The sequence below is a fragment of the Corvus cornix genome, chromosome 3 (genome assembly GCF_000738735.6).
Source record: "Corvus cornix cornix isolate S_Up_H32 chromosome 3, ASM73873v5, whole genome shotgun sequence".
Classification (NCBI taxonomy): Eukaryota; Metazoa; Chordata; class Aves; order Passeriformes; family Corvidae; genus Corvus; species Corvus cornix.
The window spans coordinates 64881985-64908593 of record NC_047056.1 but is presented as its reverse complement, the minus strand read 5'-3'; the positions used below and the strand labels follow the sequence as shown (position 1 = coordinate 64908593).

General features: G+C 37.5%; 1 protein-coding gene across 8 annotated transcripts in view; it reads right to left on the bottom strand.

Annotated features, from left to right (window-relative positions):
• Window positions 1-26609, bottom strand: part of FAM184A (family with sequence similarity 184 member A) — a 74517-nt gene that overhangs the window by 41134 nt on the left and 6774 nt on the right. For all 8 annotated transcript variants that reach the window (XM_039569110.1, XM_039569115.1, XM_039569112.1 and 5 more), the window contains exons 2-3: window positions 6069-6923; window positions 2896-3031 (exon numbers count right to left, since the gene is read on the bottom strand). In XM_039569110.1, the coding sequence (XP_039425044.1) occupies window positions 2896-3031; window positions 6069-6923 (991 nt within the window). The remainder of the gene's footprint in view (window positions 1-2895; window positions 3032-6068; window positions 6924-26609) is intronic.

The window sequence follows — 26609 nt, the reverse complement described above, 5'->3', positions numbered from 1 at the left end:
TCACTGCAATATTTATCTTCCTCTCCACTTCTCAATTGTTTAGTTTTATTGTAAAATGCCCAACAACAGTAGAGCACTTCGTGCCGAAGCTCCTTTCATTTCAATTTTCCTTGTTCCAAGTTGCATATTGACTACCAAAGGAAAGCAGAAGGTGGCAATTCAAAGAACACTGAAGAACTTATCCCACGTAAACCTGCATATTTCTATCCTACAATAAGATACACAACAGAAAGCAGAACACTGATGTCTAAAGATAAACATGTCATTGCTTTATCAAACTCATAATTCAGCTGGCATAGTAGATACACAGCTTTATCTGCTGTAAAACTTACAGAATTACACTTTATTTTGCTGAAGGAATATGACTAAAAGATGTAACTAAACTGTCTCTATAGTAAAGTATTATCTAAATCCTTCCAGGTTGGAGGCCTCCTTTTAATTTCTTTATATATATTTTTGAAAAAACAAACGAAAGAAGTAAAACTTCAAACTACACAATATAATCATCTGTCCTTCACATAACCAGTTGACAAAGGTTTGTGACTTCATAAATTTCTGTCTGTTCTTCTTGATGTGTATCTGTATTACTGTAGGTAACTGACTAAAGCAGTGAAATTTCTTTTATTTTGGGAGAGGCTCTGGGGTGAATAGAAGACTGTTTTGAAAAAGAGGATGCTTCTAATTTAGTTCAACTAAAAGATGAGAGGTACTGTTTACTCAGAATAATTTTTTACTGGTTTTTGTAATCTCAGTTTCTAGATAACTTTGTTGTTTCCCCTCTCATTTTATTATAACCTTCAAAAATTACAGATTTAATGACAGTTCAGTTTTAATAACAGTATTGCTTTTAAATTTACATTGCTAAGAAATAGCTAAAGAAAGTGGACTATATGCTGTTTCTCACATGACAAAATCACTGAGCTTCATGATTCATTTCCATTTGTCGTTAAAAGCAAGATGTGCCAAAAAGGAAACTGTTTTAGCCTTTGTTGCCTTCTCTTCAGAGAAGGGCCATGAGACAGACAATGAAATTCGGAAATTAAAAATGCCTCAAAATTAATAACAATTTCATTAAAAATGCACACCTCTAATTGTACTAAGCCCTTAACAATTCTAAAAATAATTTCAACATTTTTGTTTGTAAAACTGAAAACTGAAGAAGAAAACTTAGGATAATGGGTATGCTTAGGTTCTTAGTACCATTTTTAAAAAATCCTTATTTCAAAGTTCAGCCATTTAAGAAAGGTATTTTCAAAGCCAGAATTTTATAATCTAACAAGGATAATAATACAAGAATTTTCAGTTTGTTAGGAGGTATGTCATATATATATTATTGTAAGCACACACACACACACACAGATGTAGAGCTTTTGTCCTAGCAATACCAACACACAAGACAGGTTTCCCATTGCTCATGCTCTACATAAAAGATATGAAATGCAGCAGTTTCCTTACAAGCTGGAAATCTCAGGATAAACGGAAGAAGAATATATTAAATGCCCAAAAGAGACTCAATAATGTTCTAAACTTGCAATATGATGAGTAAACATTCTTTATGGTAATTAAGTATGAGAATTCAGTTTCTTTGAGGCAGGATTTTTGACAGTGTGAGCTGAAAACCAAGGAGATGGCAGTGGGCCAGTGTCAGAAACCATTTCCAAACAGGCTGGCAACCAATTACATCACATGGCAATGGCTTGGTGGCACCACTCCTAACAGGGATCCTGGTTCTTGTTGGGCAGCGATGCGCTGTAAAACAAAGATGTACTGCTGACAGCGCCACTGAGCTTGGCAACAGCACAGACACACTGGGACTTCGGGTAAAGCAGAAAACCTCGGTGCCACAGGAGACCAGGGCTGGCCTCAATCACAGGCTAGCTGACTCCATGCCATCAGTAATACAGACAAACAGCCTGGGTACTTATTTCCACTACATTTGGGGCGGCCTGGTAAAACCCTCCCATGCTTCTGCCTAAGCAATGAAACAGCAACAGCTTTAGAGCACATGAGAACAGGGTTCATGAGGTTTTTCTATGACTGCCTCACAAAACACCTTTTGGAGGGTCAGATTCCCATTTTACATACTCTCAGCAGCAAGCCTATTCCTTTTAGCTCTTTGATTTAATAGGACCTTGTAGTCTTAGGCTCCTGCTGGCCGCTATATTGTTCCAACATACAGCCTAGACTGTTCCTGGGCTTGTGCTAATTTGTGTAGAAAACAATCAGGAATTGCTATAATTGGTCTAGTTCAACCAGGCCCTTTTTTAACCCCAAGACCCTACCTATTGTATAGTTGTCCAAGTTCAAGTACTGGGGCCATGCCCTACCACTGAAGAGTTCACTAGGGAGACAATGCCAGAGAGAAAAGAAACCTGCATGTGTACAGTCAGGTCTTAAACTAATTTTTGTGCCTTTCCACATGCCAGCAACTACAAAGGAACAAAGAAAACAGCTATAGAGAAAACTTTAAGGGATTTATTATTCAATAAGCTGCAAATCTTCTGACAGTAGGTATAAAGCAAAGTACCACAGAGTCAGCAAAAAGAAAAGACAAGTGAAAAAAGGTGGAAGAACAGGAAGCATGTCTCAGTGACTATGTGGAGAACAGATACAGAGCAGAATTGTTCTGTATAAGTGCACTTCCAAGGCCTGGAAGATACGTACATGCCATACAAAGTACACCATTCCGTCAATTAAGTACACAAAAAAGGAAATTCAGGACAATGCATGCGAGAGCAAAAAAAGTTAAAAAAACCCCAAATCTTGTTGGAAATTTCTATGGAAGGCATTAAACAGTCTTTAGGCACTCTAAACCTGCATGAGGGTGACAGAAAAAGGAAAGGCTACAATAAAAGGATGAAGTTCATTTCCGGATTAAGTTACTGACATACATACTGGCTTTGAGAACAAGATCAGTGGCCTGCTGCTGTAAGCGCTCTCTAGCAGCTGCGAGCTCACTTTCCACTTCTTTGTGTTTGCTTAACAATGACATCTCCTCCTCCTTCACATCATCTAGCTGTTTTTGAAGAACCTAGAGGAAATACATAACACCTGTTACCATCATATATAATAATGTAGATTTAAAAGAGCATTAGGTTAAAAGGTACAGAAGAGACCTTTCAGCAAACAAGTTTTATTCACACAAAAGCTGAAATAGTGTAATATTATTGCCATATTCATTGTGTATTATATGTAATGCTTCAAAAATATTTTTGAAGAACAAGATAGTGGGTACATGGCATGACAGTAATGCATAAGAGAAACATGACCATGTTCAAAAAGGTATATGAAAAAATAAAAACTATAAAATGTTCCACAGAGTTTGGGGGTCAGTTTTAGAAACATGATTTCCGATATCTGAGAGCTTTTCATATTAAAGAATACATCATGTGTTCACAGCAGTTTATTGTTCTTCATTGCAACTCTGAGTGTTTACTACAGACTCAAATTAAGATACACATGGAGATACATAAAATGAGAGCTAGGCAATTACTTAAATCAAATGTCCCCCAGGGGTCACTACTGGAACCAGCACTTTCTAGCATCTTTCTCAGCAACACGGGCAGTGGTATCGAGTGCACCCTCAGCAACTTCACTAATGACACTGAGCTGTGTGGTGCAGTCGACGTGCTGGAGGGAAGGGATGTCATCCAGAGGGACCTTGGCAAGCTTGAGAGGTGGGACTGTGCGAACCTCATGGAGTTCAACAAGGCCAAAAGCAAGATCTTGCAAGGGTCAGGACAATCCCAAGCACAAGTACAGGCTGGCTGGAGACTAGCCCTGGGGAGAAGGACTCTGGGACGAAAAGCTCGATATGACTTAGCATTGTGCACTCACAGCCCAGAAAGCCAATCAGATCTTGGAATGCTTCAAAAGCAGCATGGCCAGCAGCTCACAGGAGGTGATTCTGTCCCTCTACTCTGCTCTTTTTTAGACCCCACCTGCTCTACTGTGTGTCTAGGTGTGGGGGCCCCAACCCAAGAAAAGCATGGACCCGCTGGAAAAAGTCCAGAGGAGGCCACTAAGTCAATCACAGGGCTGGATCACTTCTCCTATCAAAACAGGCTGAAAGAATGCTCAGCCTGGAGAAGAGAAAATTCTTGGGGAGACCTTCGAGCAGCCTTCCAGTATCTAAAGAAGGCCTAAAAAGAGAGCTGGAGAAGGACTTTTGACAAAGAGATGTAGTGATAAGATGGGGGAGTTGCCTTAAATTGAAGGTTTAGATTAGATATTATGAAGAAATTCTTTCCTGTGAGGGTGGTCAGGCACTGCAGGTTGCCCCCAGAGGACTCCCCATCCCTGGAGGTGTTCAAGACTGGATGGGACTCTAAGCCAGCTGGTCTTGGGCAAGGTATCCCAGCCCATGGCAGAGGGTTTGGAGCTAGAGGATCTTTACTGTCCCTTCCAACCCAAACTATTCTATAGTCCTGTGATTCTAAACTTTTATGATGCTTTAAATCAGATGTACTGATTCACAATAGCATATCTTGAATAGTGTAATGTGTTAACAGCCATGCAGGAAGGAAAAGAAAATACTGTTCTGGTTCAAAAGGAAATACAGATTTCTTATAATTCAAGTTACTGAAACAGTACAGAGTCATTTCAGAAACTAAAGCAGAAGAGAGAATTGGGGAAAAACACTGTACAGGATGTGTAATGAAACACAATGTGTTGAGATTATGCATCTGATCACCTCATCCACAGTGTCAGAGTAGGACCTAACTTTAAAATCTGCTGCAGATACTGTACTAGTCTCTTCCTCTTCCTTGGGAACAAAATTCCTTTACCACAGGAATGATCAACATACAACTGGTTTCACCTTCACTGCAGCTTTCCATAAACCCACCTCCTGAAGGGCCCTTGCAGAAGAAGAGACGTGTGATGAACTGACTGCAGGCCCCCTTCACTATCCCCCTGCATCAGTGTGAGGGAAAAGGTTAGAGAATTGGGAATAAAATTAAGCCCAGAAGGATGAAGGGGTAGGGAGAAAGTGCTCTTTTAAGATTTGGTTTTACTTCCATTTATCCTCCTCTAATTTGATTGGTAATAAATTAAATTGCTTTTCCCCAAGTTGAGTCTGTTTAGCCCATGATGGTAACTGATGAGTGAGCTCTCCCTCTTCTTATCTCAAGTCAGAAGCCTTTCATTATCGTCTCTCTCCCCCATTCAGCTGACGAGGAGAGTGATAGAGCAGCTTTGGTAAGCACTTGGCATCCAGCCAGAGTCAATCCAACTAAATAAAACTGTGTTGGAGTTTAACCTGGTAAGCAGCTAAGTATGACAGTGCCACTTGCTCACTACTGCCGAAGTGGGACAGGGAAGGGAAATGGAAGAGTAAAAGTGAGAAAACTCGTGGGTTGAGATGAAGACAGTTTAACAGGTAAAACAAAAGCCGCACACACACAAGCAAAGTAAAACAAGGAATTCATTGACCACTTCCCATGGGCAGGCAGGTGTTCAGCCGCCCCCAGGAAAGCAGGGCTCCATCAGGCGTAACAGTGACTTGGGAAGGCAAATGTCATCACTTCGAACATCCCCTCCTTCTCCCAGGTTTATATGCTGAGCATTATGCCACATGATGTGGAATATCCCTGCAGTCAGTTGGGGCCAGCTGTCCTAGAGGTGCTCCATCCCAACTCCTTGTACACCCCAAGCATCCGTGCTGCTGGAATGGCGTGAAAAGCCAAAAAGACCTTGACTCTGTGTAAGCACTGATCAGCAATAACTAAACCATTCCTGAATTATCAACGTTGTTTCCAGCCCAAATCCAAAACATGGCACCCTTCAAGTTGCTATGGAGAAAATTAACTCTACCCGAGCCAAAACCAGTAACATACAGAAAACGTGCAGTATTTCAGTTGCTGCTTTTGAAAACATTGTTAATTAAACAAATAAATTTAAAATATATATAAATGAAAAAAAATTCAAAGAAGATGACGTGCAAGTATAAGTGATGGGAAATTAAGTTTACACACTCCAATAACCTCAACCTAGCAGCCACACAGAAAGATCGTATCTATAGGAAAAGAAAATTCACAGTCTTGGGAACAACATATCATCAGTCTCACCTGAACATTGTTTTCTGCAGTACCAAGAGCCACCTGAAGCTTTTGGCATTTTTCCCGTAGACTGGCAGCTTCATCCTGGACCATTTGCAATTCAGTTTTAAGCTTTCCCAGATTCTTCCGTAACATACTTTCCTGGTTCTGAAATTCTTTTCTTAGCTCCACTTCTTTCTCTTTGCAAGCATGTAGACTTTCTGCTGTAAAAAGCTGCGATCTTTTCAAAGAGTCAAGTTCATGTTCATAGAAGGACTGTGCTTTGCTGAGTTTGCCTTCATAGTCCTCAATGAGCTTTTTTCTTTCCAGCCTTAACTCTTCAACTTTACTGTTCAAGTCTTCCAGCTCCAGTCTATGCAATTCCTCTAGTTTCTCTTGCCCCTTACTTAAAGTAGCATTCTGACTCTGATGAGTCTTCAAAAGTTCTTGAATTTCAAGCCTGTGGGCAGCTTTTAAGTCTTCCAGAGCTGTACGCTTGTCCTTCTCATACTGTACTTGCAACTGTATGAAACTTCGTAGCCTTTCCTCAAATTTCTTTCTGATCTCTTCTACTTCCCTCGACATGGTCACTACACGTTGGACATGCTGAGCTTCTGCACAAAGCTGCATATCTTCAACTCTATCCTTATATGCTTCAAATTCTGTCAATGCCTGATGTTTCATCTTCTTGTGATCTTCCAGTGACTCTTCCAAAACCTGAATCTTTCTCTTGAGATCCATTTCTTCTGCCACTTTATTTTTATACTGCAAGATCTTCTCTCTGGTCTCTGCAAGAATTTGTTGGATTTCTTCTTCATGAGCTTCCTTAAGGGCTTGGATAGCTGCTTCATGTTCATCATTTTTAGTGTTCAAAGCATATATTACCTGAAAACATGAAATAATATTATATTAAGAGAAAAGGCATTCTGGTTATCTATTAAATCCTAAGAAAAACATACCTAGGTACTCTGAAAGCTACTTAACCAATCTGGCTTGTTTTCATCATACAAATAAACTACCAAATGTTATTAAGGATGTAACTGCATAAGTGCCGTATTAGTCATGATATTATTATACATCCTGTAGAGTAGTTTTTCTGTTCTTAAATGCCAAATTTTCCTAATGAAAGCTTTCTTTATATCCATGTTCTTGCTGTAAATACACTGGCGGAAAAAACACATTTAAAAATGCATTTTAAAACCCCCTGAATGTATTTAAAATAGTTCAAAGCACAGACTAAAAAAAAAAATTGAACACAAGTCTTCCATTAGAGAATAATACACAGAGTATATACCACAAGAAGAAATTAAACTGGAACAAAAACCATATCTCAAATCTCTCCTTTCCAAACACTACCTGTTCTTAAATATTTCATTTCAGAAACATCTAAAATGCAAACACTAGTTATTTTGGATTGTAAGCTTGATGGTTGCCCAGATACAATTTCACTTTTGACAGCTTATCTAGTAAGCATTCTGCGTATTCTAAGGTCTGAGGTCCCTCACTACATAAATTCACTGACTTCCCAGCGAGTAAGTCAGCTGAACAGAAAAGATCAGGGCAGGGCAGCCAACAATCTGGGGAGCCCAGGGAGCTAAGCAGTTCAAGAAAGCTGTAAAAGCAGCCAAACCACCAGCATTCAATGAAAGTTTTAACATAACCAGATATGTCCTAAGGGATGTTTCAACTGCACCATAACATAGCAGATCATCTTCTTGGTTTTTAACTAGGAAGTACAGAGAAGTATGTGTGTCTGCATCTGTGTGCATCTACCAATGAATAAACTACTCATGCAACGGTGGGGTTAATGGAATCTTTTGCTTCAAGAAATCCAGCAATTCACCCCACACTTCCTAAATATACAGGCAGCAGAGCTGTAAAACATCTGAACAAAAAAAATGTCTTCTGATCAGTGTAACTTGTATATCTTAAAAATTGACAAGAAACAACAAAACTGAACAACTAAGAAGCAGCAGGGGATTTTCTTTTTTTCACTGAGGACAGAACCTAGACCAGCCCTCCAACAGCATTCAACCAGGCAACAGAGGAAGGTTGTGCCGACTTGCCCTCAAGGCTGGGAAATATGAAGGAGGCACAGAATTGCTCTCCTGACGCCAAGCAAAAGCCTCTACGCTGCAGACTAGGGAAAATGTCTACAGTCTAGTGTTCAGATGAGCTACAAAGCTCAAAAGAGTTCTCATAAGTGAAAGAGCAGATTCAAGACTTTGGCCATGGTCTTCTTATGTTTGTTTGTTTGAACAAAGGTCCAGACACTTTACTCTAAATTTTATGCCTGAAATAACATACCCCATTCTGTTATGTGTACCATAAAAACCCAAAAGGACAGGCTTCAGATTACAATAGAAAAGAGAAAAGAAAAAAGAAAAATGTTCTGAAACAGCATTAGATGTAAAAAACCCAAAACCCCCAGCCTCACTTGTCTTTATATAGCAAGGAATTAACTTAAAAATATCACAAAAACTTATTTTAATTCAATTTTTTAAAACATATGTACATGCTATTTAATGAAAGAGGAAAAAACATAGGTTTTATATAGGTTTGGCAACTTGTTTTTAGAACTACTTACATATCTGCAGGTATCAAGGACATTTTTGGCTTTCTTCTTCCCCAGATAAATAATTTTTTTCCCCCTATTTTGACAAGAGTTTCATGGTACAGAGACTCATAAAACTCTACCAAAACATTGCAAAAAATGACAACTAAACCACATGTACTTCCATTAGCAAAATCACATTGAATTTGAATTGAATCACATTGAAATGCCCTTCACCCAAGGTTTCAACCTTTTATATTCTTATTGTCTTTGGTGATCCAACAGTAACTTCTGATCACAAAGCTTTCAACTCCCTCCTGTTACCAACAAACAGCTTCAGCTATTGGATCCCAAAGGTTTGTTTCCTGTTGTTTTTACGGTGTCTAGTGTTCAACTTCCTTGTTCATATCAAAAATAACTTGAAAACAGAGGGTTTAGCATTTTTGTAAATGTTATGTGCACTATCTTGCATGAATAGGCCTTCCGTAGAGAAGCTGGACAAGGTAGTTTAAAAGGTACTATAAAAAAAAAATAAACCTCACACTTAGGATCAGGTCATTATAATCAGCACTTGCAGAACACTAGGTCAAATCCCACACTCAAAACAGCCCTTGACTCTTGTCCTTGTGCATAGAGGCGCCATGATGTTCTTCACTTCAGGCAGTGTTCCAGTCTCAAGTTCTGCAGCACTATGATCTGCAGAAAGTATAAATCATAAAGCATTTTCAAGGGTATTATGATTTAGCAGTGGAAACCTCACTGAAAACTCCAAGTGAAAAATAAATCTATGTGCAATGCCACATTCAGAAGATATCTTTAAATTCTCATCATTGACTTGCTCCTTACTAAAAGCACTGAACAGCAACAAATTGAATTCAAATTCAAGCACGACTCATTCCCTAAATGAAGGGCATTGGTATCTCATGGGAAATGTAAAAATAAAATGCATGCAACTGAATGTTGCATCGTAACATAGTCTTTTAGCAGCCTGAATTCCAGCTCCATCAAATTACTATAAACCTCAGTATTTTTAAAGAAATGGAATAGCTGTATCAGATTCTATCTTTGAGACTTTGATGCACTGTATTAATATAGGAACCCAGGGGAAAAAAGTCTGTACTAACTTAAGCAAAAGCAACTTAACAGCACTTCAATGAAATGCAAGCAGAAATTGAAGCACCTTGGAGCAAATGAATAGACTTAAAGTTCTAGCTAAAATAAACAGCTCCTTCTCAAGTAAGTTTCTGAAAGTTGAAAAGCAGTAAGATCGCAAACATTGGAGGTAGGTAGATAAAACAAGTTTTGCACTATTTTTAAATCAGAGCATGAACCCCTGCTAAGCATGCTTGTAAATGCTAAAAGTATGCTTTTAAAAACACCAACAGCTTTTTTAGTACAACTGCATAATACTAAGAAGCATAAACTGCTTATTTGAGTAATTCATACTATTCCAGCTGCACTCTAACTGCACATAGCAATGCTTATCACATTGCCATGCTTTACCGTATTTTCAGCCAGCGTATCATTTCAGAGGTACAGACAGAATCATACTCTATAAAGATACTGAGATTGCCAGCTAATACTTTTTATACAAAACAGTAACATAATTATTAATAAGAATCTACTGAAATACTGTGTGCATTGGTCTGAAGAACCACTACAGAGTAAGTCAGTAACAGTAATCACCTTGTTTATGCCAGTAATTATTGGATTGTTTAGTTATATTCTATGCGGTAAGGTGAAGCAAGTCAGTCCCTGCATTAGCTCTGGTGTTTTTAACTACATGGAATATGAACAGCAATTCCTGTTCCACACTGTTTGTGGCTGAAAGATGAAAGTTTGGCTGAGGAATATTTTTTACCCCAAACCAGATGTTATGGTTTGGAAAGCTCACTAACTCTTTCATGGTCAGCTGTACTTTGGTCATCCGCTCCTGCCAGCAATTTAGTCACGATGGAATGCTTCTAATCCCAAAGGTGTAATTCACCTTATTACTAGAATTGAGTGCAAGTTATTTTGCAGCACAGAAAACCATAGTCTACGACTCGATGAAAATATCTCAAAAAATGTACATGGTTCATTTTCTCTAATTTTACATCAAAACAAGAGCTGATACCTAAGAGAAAAATATATCACCACACATCTTACACAAACATCAACCTGACTTTGGTAAACTTCCATTTCAGACTTGATGTGTGGATCCCTGGGTCAGAGCACTGTGTTCAGCCTTGCTCAGCTGAACTGTTGTGTGTTCCAGCTCTCCCAGGGTGCTGCTACCTGAACACCAGTCTGAAACACCAGAGACTCAGGAGGCATCCCCAGATTTTGTCAGTGCTGCTTGTCTCTTGAGAGAACCACACAAGTACAGTGCCAACAAGAAAATGCTCGTGCATAACCAGCTAGTGATTTGGAAGATGTCTGACCTAACCTTGCTCTCTGTGGGTAGAACAGAGAGTTAGTTATAACTCAGATAAGAGTTGGTACACACAGAAAGTAGTAAGATATACTGAGAAACAGTAAAAAGTGCAGCAGGTTGCAAACAGAAAAGTTCAGTCTACAAAATCAACATGAAACATTAAAAAAAATTGCAAGCATTATCATGAATTAATTTTATATAGAAATGTCTCCTCTGTGATAGCCCCGAACAATCATATCTTTTTTGCTACAGTGAGTATTGCATTTATTTTTCCCCTTTTCTTCTTGTTGGTCAAATAATGTCAAAAAATGAGATGTATGTTATATTTAAGCACTTAAAATATATATCTTATGATCAATTTAAGACAAAATAAAATAACCAAGTTAATACCCAGAAAAGTTTGTTTTACAGGACTAACTTCTTCTCCTTAGTACATGATAAGAATACAGTGATACAGGAAAGTACTTCAAAGCCACTTAAAACAGCCTTTCCTAAAAGCTGACCACAATCACAGAGTACAGTCTTAAAAATCCATTACGACATACAAAAGTAGACAGTTATAACAAAAAAAATCCAAACCTCAAAACCTATGTATGCCCATCTTTCTCATTTTTAAAATTCCAATTAAAAAACCCATCTATTTATCTAGAAAGATCTTTTGCTCCCTTATGAAATCTCACAAATAGAAGATGCTCTGTCAATCAAGGTCTTTGTGTTGCTGATAACAAAAACAGAAACAAGCGAAGAAATTTAGGCCAGGATTTCTTAGACATCACAGAAAAGGTGGAAGGAAGACACTTGTTCTTCAGCTATCTGGTTCCTGCAAGTCTATCTAAATACCTGGGCCAGTGCCTTAAGGGCACAGCACAATGAGCAGGGAAGGGACAAATATGGTCTGCAGCTGTAAAAGGAGTGTCCCCTGCCAACAGCATCTCCTCCAAAAGGGCTGGTCTAACTATACCAGTCTTCCTTTGAAATAAAATCCCCAGAGGGCAAGAGCTTGAAATTTTTTTCCCTAAAAAACACACTTTCACAAGAAGTTTATTATTAAAATATCCTTTATGCTATTCAACAGTCTTCATGTGTTAGTTCAATTTATGCCTAAGTAAAATTCAGTATTTTATTCCTTTAGGAACCCTAAAAACAGATAGTGGGTTATTTTTACTACGGCAACTAGCTTTCCAACGCATCTCTAATGACTTTTGTTTACAATTAATTATTTAGAGAATGACACTATGAAGCTCAACATAATTTCTAAGTGTTGAGCATGAACAGATATCCACTAGCGCTCTAGCTTTGGATAAGAAGAAATTTTTCTTTTTCACACTTATTCCTAAACACTTATAAAAAGAAGGTAAGTCCGAGGCCATGCACTGCTCACCAACATCTACACTGAGATTAAAACACAGGGGAAAATTTCATTTTTTATTTTCAGGTTTCCTGATGTTTAATACCATATACAGTAGGTATAACATGTCACAGGGGCCCATACACCTAGAGTAGCTTTCTTCACGCTCCTAAATACCTGCTCCTCTGATGTGCTGATAATCCATTTCTACTTTCAGAACTGCCAAGTACAGATCAGTATCAGATGTAGCTACTTGACTTACAATCCTTCCTGGGTTTTGTTTATTTGTGAACGGCCCACACTGAAACATTAACTCTTTAATTGTCTGAAAAATCCTACTGGTTTAAAATATCCGCTTGCATTTTGAGCTCATCATGATTATAAATTATTACAGTGCCTGTACCTTAAAATTTAATTATCAGAAAAAGGCATGCCACGTTCCAATTAATCATGGGGCAGGAGATGTCCTCACCTGAAGAAGACGTCCCAAGCATGCCTTGGCACAGGGACAGAGTGGTCAGCATGGCCGAATAGCTCATTCATTCACTGTGGCCTGTTTCCTTTCTCCTAGAGTTGTACCAAACAGCAAATGAGAGGCTGTCTGGGAGCTAATCAGGAGCTTATGCTACCACAGCCTATCTTGGAAATACATGCTTTGTCCAAATCCAGGAACATGGATAGCCTTTATCAATCAGGTAACACAAATCAAAATCATGGCAGCAGGTAAAGCTACAGAGCACTCCGTAATCAGATTCAAAAAGAGGAGCACATTACCTGAACGTCTTTTGATAGCCCAACACGCTGAGCAGAAAAGATGAGAATGGAATTCACAAGTTCAGAAGCCAGGCAGTCAAGAGTGGTTTAAACCTCAGGCCTCAGGGCCAGGACACAACAATATGTGATCCTGAAAGTAATTTTAGCAATCAGTAGCAAACCAAGAAAGAGCTCACCCGTGACAAGAGGTCAAGTGGGCAATCAGGCCCTGTTGCTCCTTCTGCTCTAGCAGCTGAGTGCTTCCAAGACTGGGTCTCACCAGTGAAATACGACCTTAGGGGGATGAAAGGGGATTTGACACAGGCATTAGCACATATGTGAGGCTCACAGAAAGAGATACTTGGGAGCAACCCCATTCCATTCAGCAGTCTTTGACTGAATACAGGGAGAGACGGCATCCTGATATGGTTAGCAGTTTTTTTCTTATATGGTTATTTTGGATGTGCTGCAGAAAATGGAAAAGTGGGGTATTTTCCTCACCACAATAAATTATAATGGAACAAAGGAATTTAATAACTGTACCTTATTTTCTGAGGACGAAAAAGAGCAGATATCTCTTACAAATATGTATCAAAATAAAATTAAAAATAGGAGGGAAAAGGAGGAAAAATTCCTCAACAATATGCAATTTAGATTTTGGAGAACAGTTGAAGCTGTTGTTCCTGCTAAGACTAGGAGAAGACTGAGGAGCAGAAAAAAGTGAGAATCAATGGTAGATACAACCTGCATTATATACAACATACAGACCTTATATCCTGAAAGCTCTTTCCAGGATTTTCACGGCAAAGTTACTTACAAAACAAGCAAATAATTTAAACACTGATGAAATAAAAGTTCTCTTTTAAAAGGCTTTTAAAAGAATCATGACCTGTCTAAGGCATGACTGACAGATACAACACTGCACCACCCAAATCAGGAAGAATTTCTCACTGAGAGGGTTGTCAAGAATGAGAATGGGCTGCTCATGGAAGTGGTGTAGACACCATCCCCAGAGGTGTTCAAGAAACAACTGCACATGGCACTTAGTGCTATGGTCTAGTTGATATGATGGTGTTTGGTCATAGGCTGGACTCGATCTTGGACGCCTTCTCCCACATTAATGATTTTATGCCTCTATGAAATATGATACAACCTTCAGAATATATCTTCAGCTGAGGCAAAAATTCAGGTGCAAAACAAGCAGATGTGATGTCAAACAAACAAGAAATACAGATTAAATGGGAAGAGCTATATCAAGATAATATCACAGGGCTATGAGAGATGGGTTGGGTATTCAGTTCAGTAACACTAGACATTATCTCTAGTCAGTGGCCAAGATACCCATTAAAAAATGTTGCAGATGGACAGGCAACTGGCCAGATTGAATTAAACTAATTTTCAGGAGTAGAACACCTTAGAATTATCCGTACAAGCTAGGACTGAAACAATTTTTCCAGGAGGAAAAAAGTAGACTTGAAGACCTTGACAGAAAGACAAGAAGTAGCTGGATAGAAGTACAACTCTTTACTATAAACCAAATTAGGGAAGAGATCACCATTAGTGCTTTGTACGACCAGGCACTTAATCCCCCACTTGGCTACTACACGACATCTGAGAGAAATGCTCAGCTGTTCTACACTGGCATTGCTGTCTCTAATGGAGTTACATAAGTTCACAGGATTCACCAATCCAGTTCTGTACATTCACGTTGCGCTATTCTCAGAGCGATTGCTAAGCAATTTATTACCTGCGAGACATTCAGTTTTGTTAGCTGCACATAAGTTTGCTTTCTGTGCCAAATTTAGTTTTGTTAATGGCACATAAGTTTGCTTTCTGTGCCGAAGTGTAAAACCAACTTGCAGAATACGTCAAAACAGAGTTTAATGTAAGTTTCAATCTCATTATGACACCAAAAGTATTTTCATGACATGTTTCAATACAACACAAGAATATTTTGAAGAAACTGTTACGAAAGAGGAAAAAATTGTTTAGAAACAGCTTTAAAAGTTAGTCAGAATGGGAACCAATTCTAGCAGAAAACAGTTTAAATGTTTTGTAATGGCTCCTTGAAAATCAACCCTTATTTTTAAACTCAACCAATACTTGTAAATCAAGTTAAGTGGTACTAAAACTCAAACTTGCTTAAATGATACGGAGAGCTCTACTATACAAATGTTATCAAAATACAACAGTTATTTACAATGCCTCTAAGACTACTTCAGCACGACTTTAAAATTATTTGGTTCATCCCAAATCATCAGCATGGTTTCCGAACTACATTGCAGAGAAAATACAGGTGCCGTATTTCCATCTGCTTTAATTACTTGCTAGCTATAGTAAGTTGATACTTTCCTTTTCCAGTTTCTATATTTAGTATCATCAAATTAAATCCTAATGGTTTGTCAAGACACAGTTAGTAAAGCTGGAATTTTTTTCCCAGACAATCTCATTCAGAAATTTCTCTCACTCCATCTATTTTTAAAAGGAAAATATACTTTCTAATTCACCAATTATTCCTTTTCTTAACAAAAAGCAATGCCATATTACTCCTTGAAAAAGCATCCACAGAAGAAAAACAGCCTTTTGGTGCAAAACAGGTACTGAAGAAGTGGGTTGTCTTCAGTAGGATCAAATGCCTTAAAGGATGACATTCACTGACATTGAAGCAATGAGAGCCTAAAAGGATGAACAGAAGTTGAAATTTTCTGCAAAATATATTTCAATAACAAATCAATCACACTCAGAGAATCTCAATTTAGAGTGAAAAAAACAATCATATAAAAGGGGTAAGATTAGTCAGTTGATTCCGTATATTGTCTGAAATCAAAGCTTAAGTTTTTCCATTTTCAATCCTTTTTTTGAAAAGGCCACTATAAGTAATGGCTAACCCAGTCATAAGCAATTATATTGACATAATTTATAATTTAAGTCTCCCTTTTTTGCTAGACTTGGCTAAATTATTCTTCATACAATCACATCTCTACTTGCAACTACTTTATTTTCATCAGAAAGAAACATTTAAGTCATGTAGTTATCTGTATTATGTAGAAAAATAAGTCATAACACTCAATCCAAATTCCAAAAAAATTACTGTCCCATCTCCTTCTAAATCTATTTCATTGCTTTGTCATTCAAGCTAATTTTCATTATAGCTCAAGACTAAAAACTTACTCTTAAATCTTAATCCATTCCACCTTCAAGTCTAACCCCCTATTAACTTTCACCAGCCAAAGGGTCATGTTTTTAAACATTTATTTTTCACTAGATGTTTATGATGAAAACCTTTCTGGTCATTGCCTGGTTTTAGATTTTTCCATTCATGGCTTAGAAACATACAGCTTTTTAATAACTAAAGGTATGCAAGCTGAGTTGTCCTCCTTTTTAGGAAAACATAATTTTTGTAGAAGTACCCACTAATATTGGGAACTGACTTTAAATATTTAGAATGAAAGGGATTTGTTTTTTCTTTTATTTGGCACGTGGGGAAGAAAGGAAAGAAGGAATGATGGAGACAGAACAATAACTGCAGAAATGTAAAGTAAAATAAAGCATCTCCATTTCGAAATCTGCTCTAGAGGATATCCAAAGCAATATTTCTGAGCGTCATCACCTGAAAATGTCACAAGCACTTTCAGATAATTGTAAATGAAGTTGACACTAAAGAAAGATGATCTCTTTTCCTCTTAGTTTGCTTGTAAACCTGAAAGCAAGGGATAGTCAGCATTATTATCACTCATACATGCTATTCATTCTTACTGATGAGTCCTCAAGTGTTGAGCTGATGAAAGCACTAGTAAAAGGTTTTTTCTGTATTCAGTTTTCCCAAAAAAACAGCAGTACTGTATGACAAGCCAGAGAAAAGGTCTTCCCAGTTTCCTCTTCCCCATCAAAACAAAGTTCATTTCTGCACTCTCCCTGCCTGCAAATCTTTTCCTCTCAATGCCTGATCTATTTTGAGTTTTATTTGATCAAGAATTTCTGTAGACCCTATGCAATTCCAGTATCTAGTGGTTCCTCCCAGCAGAACAGACCATGCAGATAAGAATATACCACTCAGCCCCTACGGAGCAAAGAAGAAATCTTCACCAGTGTTTTGAAAAGCAGACTGGAAAATAAATCCACTTCTTGCTCATAATTGATTTTCTACTTTCCAGGCTTGTTTAATGAAGTAAAGGCATGGAGCCTTCCAAGCAAGTACGCAGCTATGCAGGAAAGAAATATTACTGAAAAACACACTGCAAGACTCCCAACACAGTATTTTTATCTACAGCATCTTTCCAGTTTCTAGAAGGCATTAACTAGAAATCACCTCAGGAAGTTTTAATGCTAAGTGCTAAGTTTCCAGAATAAATAAATTCAATTCCAACCAGAATCATGCAATTTTAGTAACTGCAGAAGAATTTGAGCTACTTTCCCAGAAGGATCAGAAAGAAACTACCTTGAAGTAATTTCTCTTCCCTTCCTCTGGAATAAAAAAATCCAGATTGTAACCAAAAAAATATAATCCATGTTCATATTAAAGACTGATCACTAATTCCACTTTTTAAAAAAAGTTTAGGTTATAGAAACAAAATCATAAAGTAAGCAGAAGGTGGCACAGTCACCAGTTAAGAGTCCAAGTTTATTTTCAAAGCCAAGCCCAAGATGAATCTAGGACAAGTCTGTAGTGGCCTACTGGGATACTTTCCAGTAACCTACAGGTACCTATCAAGCAATGGAAAAAATCAGCAATTCCTAGCTACATCTCAATATTTACACAATAATGACTATTAATTTTGACATCTGACACTCACAACTTACATATTTGACACAGCAGCTATTACAGAAACACCATGTATACAAAATCATGGAAGGGCTGATGTTGGAAGACCCATCTGGAGGTCACCCAGTCTAACCTAGACCCTATGCAAAGCAGGGTCAGCTGGAACAGACTATGCTGGGCCTCACTCAGGTGGGTTTTGAATGCCTCCAAGGAAGACAACTCCTCAAAATCTCTGGGCAGCCTGTGCCAGAACTTGACTATCCTCATAGTAAAAAAAAAAAAAAGAAGTGTTTTCTTATGTTTTTGTTTGTGCCTATTGCCTTATGTTTTCATGAGACCCACTAAGAATATGCCTGCTCAGTCGTCTTTACTCCTCACCATCTGGTGTACACACACATTCATAAGATCCCCCTGAGCCCTCCCTTCTCCAGGCTAAACAGCCACAGCTCTCAGCCTCTCCTAGTATGACAGATGGTCCAGTCTCCTCATCATCTTAGTGGCCTTTTGCTGGACTGGCTCCAGTATGTCCATGACTCTCTCACATACAGGGGAGCCTTAGAACCAGACCCAGCACTCCAGGTGTGTTTCACCAGCACAGACGAGAGGGGAGGGATCACCTCCCTTGAACTGCTGTGACACTCATTCCGGAACACCACTGACCTTCTTTGCCAAAGGCACATTGCTGGCCCACACACAACTCGTGGTCTGTCAGGACCTCAGGGCCTTTACTGCTCAGCTCTTTCCAGCCGGTCAATTCTAGCCACATCCTTGCTGTGCTGCCCCAGATAGGCCTTCAAAGGAAGTTCCTGTTGGTGCATTCCCCCAGCCTGTCCAGCTCTGAATAGCAGCACAACCATCTGTTTCATCAACCACTTGTCTCACTTTTGTATTGGCTACAAACACTGAGTGTGTGTTCTGTCTCATCACCCAGGTCATAACAAAGATGTTAAACAGACTGGCCTCTAGGGCACATTGTTAGTGACCAGCCCTCAACTGGTTTCACGCAGCTGACCACAACACAAAGTCCAGAGGTTCAGACAGCTTTTAGTCTACTTTAATGTCTACTTGTCTAGCACACACTTGGAAAAAATTCACAGGCACATGACAAAGAACAGTGGAGATGTAACCAATTTTAAATTTCCTTAAAAAACAGTCCCACCAAAAAAAAAAAAAAAAAAAAAGACTAAAAACATTTTTATTGTAGTGTCTAGTCTATCTACTTAAAGTTTGTGCAGTTCCTTTCACTGCAAGTTTTCTAAACCATTCAATAAAAAGTGAAAAAAAAAATTGTGTATGCTTAAGTAGGAAAATCGTAGTATCTCCATTAGAGACCTACAAGAAAATTGATGCTCTGGTAAAAGCATACAATTATACTGCTTTGTCCTAAAGCATCTCTTTTTTTCACTCATTCCATTAAATAAAGTAGAATCCTGAACACTCAGTCCAACAGCTGTACTTTCTTATTATGGCTATCCAGTTGAATACAAACTTCATCAGTGATACAATCTTCTGGAGAGCTACCCTAGTGAACATTCTTAAAAACTTGTCTCATGCAATTGCAATAAAGGCTTTTACTATTGCTTCTGTTTGGCAGCTGGAATACAAGGAGCTTATTTTAAGAGTACTTATATTGTAAATGATTTTCCAGACTTGCCTCTTTTACAATACTTACTTTATTCCACACAAAATGGGAGACATTAACTCCTATTCTTCAAGCACTTCATCATATAGAATTCTGTAGGTAAGACTGTTCAGAATTTTTCACTTCCAACAAAAGTTCCCACACCTCAAGGGTCAGTCAAATAAGAATCTTCATCAAGACCTCAAGTTTCAGCTGTGATTAGCTACCCTAAGAAGAAAATCTATGATAAAGATGATTAAAGGAAAACCAAGAAGTCTTCTTTCTTCAGCATCAACTACTTCCTTTCTTAAAATTCAACAAATGAGATAACAGTGGCAATCTTAAATCAAGGAATACATATAAATCAAACAAGTAGATTTGGAAGAAAGAAAAAAAAAAAAAAATCACTGAGCACTTGTGTGCAACTTCACATTAAATAATTAGCTCAAGGCCTCCGGTGCATACAGGTCTGTATCACACACCTGTCAGTTTATATATATTCAGTCTCATACAAACATGCTTAGTTCTGACTACTACTGCAAAAATCTTCCATTTTTTACACAAAAAGGGAAACAAAAAAAGGTAAGTTGGTGGCATACTGCAAAAGACGCAATTAGCTAAGAAAAAAATTTAAGAATTATCTATACAACTAATACACAACGAACACACTGAGATATCATTCCAAGGCCCATTTTAAGACTATTCTATGTACAACGCAGGTGTCAATACACCAGCTGTAATTCAGTGCAATTATAACTCATGTCTTAACTTGTTAAGAGACAGCATGGAACAACTTGGTTTTCAGACTTAGACATTTAACAATCAACAGCAAATTTGCTTAAGTTTTCCAATACTTTTTAAAAGTTGAATTTCAAATTAGCTAGCAAATGCCATTTAAGCTTTGGTTTGTTGGTATGTTTTTCAAATCACTTTTACACACTAAGCACAAGTATCTCCAGCTACTGATCCACCACTGCTCCCATTATACAGTCAGGAAAGGTTCTAAAAAGATCAAAGTTTTTGATATTTAGCTCTGTTCTGTTTCCAGCAGATCCTCTCCTAATTTTAATCCGTATTTTAAGAGAATTTCCATTGCTTTCTACTTATAGTTTAAGGGTTAAAGAGACAATACAGCTTCCAAAACAAAATCTCTTCCATGAAAGTGTAAGGTTTTTTTACGCTAAGTTCATTAAAAATGAACAGATTCATGCATAACAACAGAGCTATGTACATTTCAGAAATGTCTCATTTTACAGATAAAAAGTTAAACAAGTGCTTGTACTTGTCAGTTTTCCATAGTTTTCATTAAGTTCTCAGTATACCTCCTATATTTTGGGCAGTCTTCAATCACAGAACCGGATATAAAATACACCAGAACTCAATGCAGAGTATCCAACTAATTCATTGTGTATCCCAATAAACGTAAGTATTCATTGTTCATTCAACTGGAAACAACTATTTCCTCCTGTTACAGACTCATGTGGGATGTACTTGCAACCACAAATCAATACCATTGTGCTGGGACAGGTGTGCCAGTACCAACACCCAGTCAAAACCCCTTTTCAGTTCTGGCAACCTCTATTAATCAGGTTATGCCAGAAACAAACGTTACAAATCTGTAGCACAGTAGCTTCAGGAAATTTCCCAAGACAGTTAAATCTTGAGAAACACACTGAAGAAAAAAATAAATAAATAAAAAAGATTTAGTAACAGATGTACAAATTCCCCAATCTCCTTCCCTGTGAGAAAGAATCCCATTTACCCTCTAATCACCTATCTAAACTATAGCTGACACATCTGCTATATGACTAGACCTTAAATAGCTGCAAGGAAAACAGGATAGACCAAGGGGCTATTCTCAAGTTGCGTTTGTCTCAGAGCTGCATTTCCTTTCAGATTTATTTCTTGAATATTTGCATATCTGATTTTAGCCGTTCAGGAACATAGATCCCTAGAGATCCTCATTCTACAAAATTATTCCAAACACAAACAAATGAATTTTTTCTCAGGAAAGTAATATCACGTTCAAAACTCCCTGAAACAAGAAGTAGTAACACCTAAGCGGAGGGAAAGAGTGAAAATGGTAGTCATCTTACAAACACGTATCACTGTATTTCGTTAATCACCAAAGTAAGGGGTTTTAAGTAGTATGTTGTTTCAAGAGGCAATTTCCTCTTATTTAGAGGACTTGTGAACCTAAGATGCTTCGGGCAACATCCAGAAATAAAAGACGTATCTTTAGTGAATTTTATGACAAGACAATTGCATTTCCAGCTTCTTAAGACCCTTAAAAGGTAAAAATGCAGTTATTTCGGAACAGAATAAAACCAAATAGAAATCCTGTAGGAATTAATCCCTTTTTTGTTGTATATTCCCTAAGTCAGCTTTAGAAAAATCAAACATAAACCCCTCTTTCAGAGTCCGGACAAAATTAAGAAAATGCTGCTGTTCATTCAAATATTCTCAAACATTTCTTAACTTATTAACTGACAGAACTCTGAAAAATGCCAGTACCTGTTTAAATTTTCACTTCTTTGTCCTTTTTTTTTTTTTGATTCTGCTAGGTTTTTGGGAAGTCACTACAAAATGGCATGGCACACGCTTTCAGAGAAATTAACTCACTGCACTTACCTCCATAGTGTTCAGCAGAATCAATGTTATAGCTTGCCACACCGACTACATAAAACATTCGGGAAATCGTAGTTATATAAGCTGGGCCTCTAACGAGATCTTGCCACTAGGGAAATGTACTGGTTTGCATAAACCAAGTCAAACTTTGTTGCTGTTGACACCAGTGCCACTGAGGATAAGACGTAGAGGCAGCCCCACACTCGGTACCACAGAGAGCAGGGCTGCTGCCCACCCCCACAGCCACGGGGCAACACGGGGCAAGAGAACAATTCAACAGAGACCCAACACAGCCCATACGCAAAGTGCCTGACAAGGCTCCTCTTCCCAAGAGGAGAGCCTCACAAGTCTCCCAAGAAAAGCACATACAGCCTCACACTTCACTAGATATATATAGATCATGTTCTTTGATAAAATTAGTTCTTGTAGGTAAACTTAAGACTACTCTCAATTCTTTAACAAAGCCACTGGGTTTTTATGCTTCCAAGACCAGAGAATTTTCTTTATTTCTTTCTGAAGCTTTAAAAAATTCTTTTTCTAATAAGAATTCCTTTTCCATAGGTGAGAACAGATGAGGCTCAAGATTAGTAGTGAATGTAGAGTTGAATATAGCTTGTGAGTCAGGACTTTAATTAAGGGACCAACCTTATCAAAATTTCATATAGGGCCATACAGAAGCTAGAGCTTATGATCAGTATGTAATTTTTTTTATATCCTAGAGTGAGAAGTCATGTTACTTCTGTCTACAACTTTACCAAGCTAACAGATTTTTGAAAGCAGGAAATTTAATTTCCCTCGGGACCAGGGAGCATAGACCTATAAGAAAAAAAAAAACCCCACAGAGACAAAAAACCAGACAAAAAAACCAACCACAACAAAACCCCAACCCGAAACATTTTAAAATTTCCATTAGAGAAAAAGAGTCTAGTACACCAACAGCTTTGACAAAAAAACAAACTAACAAACAAACCAAAACAAAAAACTCCAGCAACAAACACCCCGCCCTTCCCCCAACAATCTGGTATTTGAAATCTACTTTATTCTAGAGTATCAACTCACAGCTATGGAAAAGAACACAAACCAACAGAAGCTAAACTTGCTTCAGGCTCTTCACTTGTTCAGAACATACCTCCTAAAACAGTGTCTGCCCAAAACGGTAAGAATTACGATCTCATGCATTAGATATTTGGAGGCAAAACAGAATATACCTAATACACCAAATTGCCATATATACCTTTTCAATCCACAGTGTGGACCATTCACAAGGTGTGAAACAGAGCACAGAAATAAAGGAAGACAAGACAAAAATCAAGAAATAAAGGAAGACAAGACAAAAATGGGAATAGAAATAATGGCCACAGAACACTTCCAGGTCAGCTCAAAGAATACGTAAACTGAGCTTTATGTCGAAGTCCAGTCTCAGCATAAAGCAAAGGGACATTAGCTTTTAAAAGAAAAAAACAGAGGGGGGGTTGGGGAGAGGACTGGCTGAATTTTATGGCATATAACTCTAAGCTAACACTATAATGTTAGACAATATATGGAAAGCTAGTGAACAACCCAGACAAAATAATGGATCCGAAATTTCAAATAAATTTCTACCATTCTGTGTCACAACACATAAAATACTTTCTTTAATAAATGAGCTATGTTGACAAGACAGGTTAATGTTGAGAAGACACATAGATGTTCAAGGTGTTTTGCCTTTTTTTTTTTAGATATAAACATATAAGTTGATTACTTATTACAACCAGCTACAATAAACTTTAAGTGTGAAACCTACACTTACAATTACATAAAGCAGTTAAATTTAAAAAATCAAGTATTTTCCCTAATCCTTATTAAAGAAATAATTTCCCATTATCTTCATTTGTCAAATTTTAAAAGGACAAAGACAGTCATAGAAGATTACTGAAATACATTTTAGTACAACCCATCCAAACACATCAGCATCCACACTGCAACATACTAGATCTGAGAAGGCAGTGTCAGACAAACTTTAGTAAAAGTTATAGCTTTCAATCATGTTGTGAGCAAAACCACGGTTCTAATAAAAAATCTTTGGATTATAGCACACCTGTTTTCTGAACACATTACAATTCAGGTTTATAGAAATTAAATTTCAGGAAACTGGCTGGAAAGATTCTCATAAAAATTAAAATAGAAAACTATTACTTCTCATATTCACCTCATACTACTTCTTGTAGCTAAAAGATTGTCTTTCATTTAATGGCAGCATCTTGAAGAAGGACTTCATGAACTTTTTAACATTAGCTATTTTTAAAAGCTGTCATTTTGATACTAGTCAAGTGACAACCTCAGCAAAAGGTTTTTCTCCTTCCTCCTCCTAGCCTTCTAGATTCAGTTAGAAGAGCCTGGCTAAGGAAACAGAACCAGGTAATATGCATTAAGTAGGACAAGATGGTGAATAGCTTTAGACTGTTTTGTTTCTCCTGGTTATTTTTGGAATGCAATGCCTTTGGTTACTGGTATGACATCAGTCATTAGAAGAATACACAGATGCCTGGCTTACTACTGCCAAACTTGTATCAGCCAAGAGACATATACATCTGATTTCATAATGTTATGTTGAGATTTGCTGGGTTTATTTAGCAGCAAGCCAGCAAACAGTTAGAAAAAGTTAGTGACTATTTTAAGGTAATGCCCTCCTCCTCAATACAGTTCAAAGGAGAATGAAGCTTCAATGGAGAACTGGAAGGGTAGAAAACAGTAGTATCACTGAGAAAATTACTGTTTTTATTAAAGCCAAAGCCTGATTTCAGAGAATGAGTTACTGAAGTAATTTAAGTGCTTAGAAGCTACCCAAGGCTAAAAGTTGCTGTACCAAAACAATGACTTAGGACAAATAACACTTCTATGCATGTATTAGATGCAGTCCACCTCTAATTGTACTTCTAGACATTAAAATATAAACTATGTGTAACCAAGAGGTTGCATGACAATACAGAAATATCCAAACATGCAAAGCAATGCTGTTGCCAAATACAATTTTACTGTGTTTGAAGAAAGTACAAAACCACAATGTTTAATATTAAATTGCAATCTGACTTCTTCTAAAGAAGTGCTAAGGCTGTCAATTTGAAACAAATTCTTTGCAGATTCATATTTCAAATAACAACAACAAAAAAAACACCACCAAAAACCCACCAGACTGTCTTCTGCTGATCCATTTTTGTATGACTTGTCAAATCAAAACTCCTTACGGGATTGAGTACTTCAGAGTGCTCTGCCCATACTAATTTACAGTGTATGAAGTAATTAATCTATAAATACCTTGTAGAGTTACAGAGTTCAACTACTGATTTCCTTTTTCAAATATACATAAAAGACTCTCCAGTTTACAACTTTTACATCTGAAGGAAAGCATTTCAGTATTGTGTTCTTAACTCTGAACTGACACTTTCATCTAAAAAGAAAACGGCAAAAGCCTTCTTTCATAATGCAGTACTTAGCTGAAAACAGTAACAATAACAGAACCCAAAAGCACTAAATATTCAAAATATTTCTTTTTTTCTTTTTGTAAGGTTTATATTGTCCTATATAAAAAGCAGCTAAAGGTTGGTAGATTTTAAACTTCATGGGTGTTGCAGTATCAGGTTTCATTTATGTCCTGAATGTTCTTTCTTCTTTAGTTTTTAAATTTTGACACGTTGTTAACATTGAAGTTTGTAGTAAAATCCACGTCTTTCAAGTTTTTCTTTAAATATCCTTAATGTGTTGATGTGCCGGATTTAACAGCCGAAGTACAGACCAGAGCAATAACATCTCAGTTTTCCAGCTCCTTGTAACTCTATATTATTTCATTATAGCAGTGAATAATAAACAAGAGGATGCATATAGAATCTTAGAGTCACTAGGTTGGAAAAGATCTTTAAGATCATCAAGTCCAACTGTAATCCTAACACTTGCAGGTCGACCACTAAACTATGTCCCCAGCTGCCACGTCATGTTATTTATCCTCTCCCACAATTTATTTATCTCTTCATTTTTATTATTCTTTTGGATGGTTGTAAAATGAGGAGAAAAAAAAACCCAAATCAAAATAAAGCTGATATATGCACAAGTGTATTAAAGAGGCATTTTAGACTAGTAACATATGTGAATGTGTGATCAGTTTTTCAACATCACACTTTCAGTTACACATGCATATGGGAAATATCTTTTACACATGCATATGGGAAATATCTTTAGAACACTAAGTTATCAGTGGCCTCAGAAGAACTCTGAGTTACCAGTCAACCACTAAAACTATGTGGGTGGAGAGCAAAGGAATTAATTTGAATATTTTTTTAATATTAAAAATATTTCGTTCTTGTCCTCTTTCCTTCTTTTGATGTCTTGTGATAAAAGACTGTAAAGTCATTGACCTAATTCACACATCACAACACTGAGCTGTAAAATATACCCATATCAAGCCAACATAGAACCCCTGCAGTCTCACCTTATAGGTTTGCAATGATAATGAAGG